This window comes from Corapipo altera, unplaced genomic scaffold (assembly GCF_003945725.1).
Source record: "Corapipo altera isolate COAL_440 unplaced genomic scaffold, ASM394572v1 0, whole genome shotgun sequence".
NCBI classification, from domain to species: Eukaryota; Metazoa; Chordata; class Aves; order Passeriformes; family Pipridae; genus Corapipo; species Corapipo altera.
Window position 1 is genome coordinate 33,828,282 of NW_020884872.1, and position 6,495 is coordinate 33,834,776.

General features: G+C 51.7%; 1 protein-coding gene across 2 annotated transcripts in view; it reads left to right on the forward strand.

Annotated features, from left to right (window-relative positions):
* The first annotated feature begins 2,553 nt into the window (after window positions 1-2,553).
* Window positions 2,554-6,495, forward strand: part of SHOX (short stature homeobox) — a 10,318-nt gene continuing 6,376 nt past the window's right edge. Inside the window, exons 1-2 of one of the 2 annotated variants that reach the window (XM_027636177.1) lie at window positions 2,554-3,082; window positions 6,248-6,456. In XM_027636177.1, coding sequence (XP_027491978.1) covers window positions 2,809-3,082; window positions 6,248-6,456 — 483 coding nt within the window. In that variant the 5' untranslated portion in view covers window positions 2,554-2,808. The remainder of the gene's footprint in view (window positions 3,083-6,247; window positions 6,457-6,495) is intronic. The other variant, XM_027636168.1, reaches the window with a different exon arrangement.

Here is a 6,495-nt window from a genome sequence, read left to right on the forward strand (position 1 = left end):
CTTCTCGCTTTCGGGGTGAGTCAGAGGCAAGCTCCCCCCGGCTGCAAGGCTCCCCCCCGGGTGGCCTCCCTGCTGCCTTCGAGGGCGGCCAGCGGCGGTGGCCCGCAGGCCACGGCGCAACTTGCGCGCCCGGTGGCTGCCCCGCGCCGAGCTGCGCCCCGAGGGTTGCGGAAAGCGAGGGGGCAACCAGCCTTCCCTCCGGGCGGCTCCGCGCTGCCGGGAAGCAAGAGGGAGGCTTGGAGGAGGGGACGGGCAACCGAGCTTTTTTTCCCCTCTGAGGAGGCTTGGATTTGTCTGAGGAGGCTTGGATTTCTGCCCCTGTCCTCGGGGGCAGGAGCGCTGGCGCTGGCAGGCGGGGCCCGGGGGTCTCCGGGAGAAGCGCGGCCCCGCGCTCGCGTGGGCTGCAGGCGTGGGGCTGGGCACAGGGGGGAGCTGCGGGGAGGAGAACGGGACGGGGGCGAGGGGGAGGAAAGGGGAGATCCGGCGGACTTGGTGCAAACTCCGGCAGCTCGAGGAAGCCGAAGCACACCGTGTCACTGCGGGGCTGGGGACGCAGAGTCAGTAAATATTTATCCTTGTTTGCTGCTTGCTGCGAGGGCGGCAGAGGGAGGCTGGGCATGGTGGGGATCGGTGCTGGTCGACCCGAGGGCTGGGGAAAGTTTCCACGGCGGCGGTTCAGCCCCCGTACGGCGCCTCTCCCACGCGGTAGCGGTGCCCGTGCCCCCGGGTGTCCGTGACATCCCCGTACCACGCCACCAGCGTGTGCAACAAACCACCACGAGCCCTTATACACGCAAACTGCATGACAGAGTCACAAGCAGCTTGTCGTCCCGGGATTTTTCCTCAGCCATACGTTACTTCTCCATCTATCCTTTGCTTCTATTATTTATGTGGTGCCGTGTGATATACATTAGAGCCTCGGATTTGATTGGCGTTTGCGATGACAAGACCTGTTTGTTAAGTTGTAAGGCTTCCTCGGCTCCCTCACTTGTTAAACGAACTCTGGTGGAAGGATGCCACCGAGACACAACAATATAATAAATGTCAGGGATATCCGCAGTGCCGAGATCAAATGATCAATCCTTGTCCTCTAGATAATCATTTTAAATTCGCACAGGGGGAGATTGATTTTTTTTTTAAGCCCTTTATTAATTGCTTCCTCGATTATTATTTTTTCCACTCCTCCTGTGGAGGTGTTAACTCTGGTGCTGGGGGCACCTTTGGATTAATTAAACGTATTTTTAGTGTTTTAATGTTCTGCTAATTTTCAGAGCAGTCCCACACTTCCCCGGAAAAGAAACAATGGCCCCTTGCTCCAACAAGGAGCCTGCTTTGGTTGCGATTCAGAGCAGAGGGTGGCGTGATGATGGGCTCTGATTATCTCAAACTCGAGGAGAGAGGGAACAAGAAGGACGTAAAAAGCCTAATGACCAGAAGACAAAATTCCACCAAATACCGAATAACCCTTCTCGTTAAAGCCCGAGGAGAGGAAATAGAAATAAATAGCTGGAAAGTCGACTCCGCGTGGGGATCAAAAGGTGCGGAGAGGCGCTGGAAATGCCGGCGCTGTTATCTGGAGACGAATTTCAGGCACACAGAATAATAATTATTCCAGGAGTACAACAGAAATAACTGCAGCCTACCAAGAACAAAGTGGGGAAATTAGTACCAGTTCTATCTTAAATCCAGCAGGGTATGTTTCGTTGGGGGAAAAAAAAAAAGAACGGTTTAGTGCTCTATTTGTCGTGTAAAAACTCCCATGTTAACAAATTACCCTTCTGCTGCATGCAACTGGATAACGCTACATCCAAATGAACATTTTAGATTTTAATTTTCCCCTACAGTATCTTCAGATAACATAATAACAGTAAACAAGAAAACATATCCTGCAATGTTTACACGCATCTGGAGAGAGCCCCTACCTATGGATACCCCCCACCCCTCCGGCTAAGCAACCCCCTCCAAATCCTCCGAACGCACCGATACGGATCTCCGAGGCACCTCGCAACTAGTTTAGCTGCAGCACACGTCCCCTTCCGCACTCCCACTCACCCACCCTCAGCCAGAACAGGCAGCACTTTTAAAACAGCATTTTTGTTTCGCCGGTTATCTTAACCATTTAGTTAAGAGAAATTAGCTAAATAGCAAATCAGGTAAAATTTCCAATGATTACAACAAATGCACATCTCCGGCGTTTTATTCATTACCTTTTTTATTGAACACTCATTTTCTTTTCCTCTTGACAGCGATACATTTAATTGCAGGAGCACAGTTATTTGATTAGCTATGGGTCCGTTTTTACTCACAGTGTTGCCACGCACAGGATGTCCTTACAATCAATTAAGTCTTCCTCGACTTTCATTTCTGCAACCCATTTACAGAATGCAGATACCTATTTTCATGTTTTCCTCTTCCCCCCTCCCTCGCTTTTATTCCTCTCTCCCCCTCTCTCTCTCCCCCTCTTTTCCGCTGCTGCCTCTTTGCCTCCCTAAATCAAGGTGCAAAGATGCCAAAGAGTGATGAAATGAAAAGAAAGCCAATTGCTGGACTGAGGTGGGGGAGATAGCTGCTCGGAGTCCGCCTGCGACTATGGAGCAGTCAGTAATTGCTGGAGACAGGGAGAGCTGGGGGTTGGGCTGAGGTAGCCATGTATAAATAGTGTGATCTCAAATTGAAAGGCATAAATAACAGCAGGAGTGATCTAACCCTATACAGCCCATCTTCTACGTGCAAAAACAGCGTGCGGAGGACGGCCACATCTCCGATTGAAAACAAGTGGATCTCTGTGGATAAGATCATCGGGCAGCCATGGAAGAACTTACGGCTTTTGTATCCAAATCTTTTGACCAGAAAAGCAAAGAGAGCAGCAGCGGCAGTGGCAGCAGCAACAAGAAGGAGACGATCACGTACAGGGAAGTTTTGGAGAGTGGGTTGGCTCGCTCTAGGGAGCTTGGAAACTCTGACTCTAACCTACAGGACATGACCGAGACCAGCAACCATTGCCCGGTGCATCTTTTCAAAGACCATGTAGAGAGCGACAAGGACAAACTGAAGGAGTTCAGCACGGGCAGGACGGCGGAAGGTAAGAGCGAGGCTGAGAGCCCTCGGCCCCGTGATTCCCGCCGGCAGCCCTGACCCCCTTCCCGGTAGTTCCTGGCTTTCCACAGCGGGGGCGAATCGGTCACCGCGACCCCGGTCCCGGCCCCGGCGGGGCGAGTGGGATCGCCTCCTGCATCCTGCCTCCCTCCTCCGGCCACCTCCCTCCCGCAGCGGCGGGAACATACGCTTAGAAACACGTACTCCTGCATGCATAACGTGAGTGTATGCCGTGAAAAATAAGTAGCCATGAAAAATAAGTCACAACTTCGGTCCTGCCCCCCGCCAGCCCCCGTTCACATCCGAAATCGATCCGGTGCGTTAGGCGTTCACTCGCCTCGGGGAAGGGGGCAGCGCAGGACGTCAGACGTTTTTGTCTATCTGTGTATTTTTGTACGAGGAAACCTTGTCCGGGGAGTTTTAATGCCTTAGGAGACCTGTTCTTCCTGCTTTCGGGCCGTCGGGATGCTGCTGCTGCTGCTTTTAGGAGAAAGAGGGATTTAGAGAGGTTCTCCCTGAACATTTTGTCTTGTGTCGCTCAGCATATCCTACTCAAAGGCTCCAGCTGGAGAGGCGAAGGAAGAGAAGAGCCTGGTTGTGGGGCAGCTGCCCGGGCCCGGTGAGACAGAGCATCCCTGCGCCGAGAGCCACCATCGGGCCCGGCTGCCAAGGCCCTCGGTCCCCTGCCTCTCTTCTCACCTGTGCCAAAGCAGCACTGCACCCCAGAGGCAAAACGCCATTCCTTCTCTTAGCGAAAAGAAAATTAAATTAAAAATATATATTTTTAAAGGAAGCCAGCTAAAAATCCCTCACAGGCTCGCAGGGGAAGGGGAGAATAAGAAGGAGAGGGGATTAGAAAGTTGAGAAAGTGTCTCTAGGCAAGTTAGACAGGTGGGCCTGCCTGGGGAGCTACTGGCTACTTTGGGGTAATAAAACCCGGTTAATAGGTTGGGGAACAACAACTAGCCTTTCAGCTGTTTCCTACTGTTTGATCATGTTTAATATAACATTGGGCGATTTAATTTACAGCCCAAAGTTTATTCAATATCCTATTCTTTTCTACCTCCCTCCCTAAACAGAGGAATGGGATACAATCACATATCCGAGTACCCGTATTTCTGCAAAAGCCAGTACCACTCAGTGCTGCTTATTTTTTTCTCTGATCGAGAGACTGCAAAACGAGAGTGTTCAGTTTAGAGGAATCATTTGCGCAGGAGATGATTTTAAAAAATGAAAGCAGGGCATGCTTCAGGAAGAAAAAATAGAATGGGAACGAACAACAACAAAAAAGCCCCTCTTTTCCCCTTGAATCGAAATTCTGGCTTGTATGTTTAGCTAATCTAATCTACGGAGAGGGACTGGGGGTGGGGATGGAAGGGAGGAGTTGGAAAGAGCTGAGATGCTTGTGACAGTTTAAATTCATACCAGGTTTCAGTCTAATTTCAACTGATTCCAGCGTGTGATTTCAGTCCCACCGATATGCTAGTTAATATTTTATACCTATAACGGACATGCTGTAGCCTCGGACGAGAGACAGCTTTTGAACGCGCCTGATTTCCCCTAGACATTTCCTGGGTTAGCACCCTCGTCTTTTCATAGGGATTCCCCTTACAGGAAAAGTGTGAACAAAACGGCATTAAAACCAACCAGCGAACACCCCCCTCACCGGAGGCCAGACCCTACCCAAAATTTTGTGCAGCCGGTATCAGCCCGGAGCCCGGAGGAACGATCACGGCCAGGGACAGATTTCATTTTGGAAGTGAAAACGAGTGCTTCCTCTTGGGTCTGGTCTTACTTAAGCCCAGATGCAGTTCAGGATGCTCTATTACGTTTAATTAATTTACGATCTGCAGTTTATCATTTGCATTTTGGGATGTCCCTAAGTATATAGGTTAATATATGTGCCTGCACACATTTTTGTGTGCACACAAATATATATATGTATATAATACATGTGTATTTGGTGAGGGAAAACGGGTTTAATTCGGTGTCGCAGATGCGACTTCCCCCTCCCCCGGTTGCACACCATCCAGAAGTAAAGGCACGACAAAAGAGGTAGTGAGAGCAGGCTCGTCCCGGGACTGCCAGTACCTGCGCTGGATGCGTACCCGACGGGGCGCCCCAGGCAGGCAGGGAAACCGGTTCAGCCTATAGCAGGGTCCGTTGTTCTTCCTCTTTTCGTTAGCCGGATTTAAAGGACGGACAGTGCCCTAGGGCTCCTGGTATGAAGGAAAAGGGGTAAAACAAATTAGGAAATAATTTGCCAAAGCAAAAGAAATCCTCTTCCCCAAGACAAAAAAGGGGTACTGTTATACCCGCTGCCCCCCCTAGCCATCCTCTCCTCTGCTCCGGACAAGCATGTGTAGCGGCCGCCTCCGGTCGCAAACTCTCCCCGAGCCCCGCTGGACTCCATGAAAGCTGAGAGGATTCCTGCTCTTTTTGAGAGGCTGCGGGTCACCTACGGCCCTTGATTGTGCTGCCCCGTGCAGGGCCGCGCAGGGGTTTCGAGTCGCTGGCAAGTATTTTGGGGTAAGGAGGGGTGATAAGAGGGAGATAGACGGACGGTCTCCGGCCCAAGAAAAGTTTATTTAACGAGGCAAATACTTTCACCATGGCTTTACCACGACAGCAGTGGGGAGCTTCTTGCATAACCCTCTTTACCTTGTGAAAAAACGTCGACGGAGAAGCCCTCTTCCCCCTCCTCTTCCCACCGCCTGGAGGTATAGGGGCGACGGCGGTTTTCCTACCAACTCCTTCCCCGAACTGCCCGTGCCAACCGGCGGCACAGTTTCCTCCTAACCCTGGAAAGAAAATAAAATTATATTTATCTCTATATTTTTTTCTGAAGTGCTTCAGACGTGCAAGGCAGCGCGACTCCCTTCCTCCCTCCGGTCCTCGGGTGAGGTGCCCCCTGCCCAGTGCGGAGCCTGCAGCGGGGCTCAGCCTGGCCTGGGGACCCCCAGCTCTGTCCCCAACCCCTCTGTTTCCCCCGTGGCCGGCCCGGGGACCCCCCGCCCGCTCGTCGGTTGTCCCCGCAGGTTGTGCTAACTTTGGGGACGAAGAGAGGGGAGGAGGGAGACCCTGTGTGAGAGAACTTCGGAGAGGTGTGAGGGGAGGTTCAATGTAGTTTTCCCCTTCTCCTTCCCGGCAGGTATCTACGAGTGCAAAGAGAAGAGGGAAGATGTGAAGTCAGAAGATGAAGATGGACAGACTAAGCTTAAACAAAGGAGAAGCAGAACCAATTTCACACTAGAGCAGCTGAATGAGTTGGAAAGACTTTTTGATGAGACTCACTATCCGGATGCCTTCATGAGGGAGGAACTAAGCCAGAGGCTGGGTCTCTCTGAAGCTAGGGTTCAGGTAAGAGAAAGGCTCTGTTCCTGGAAATGTCCTCACCTC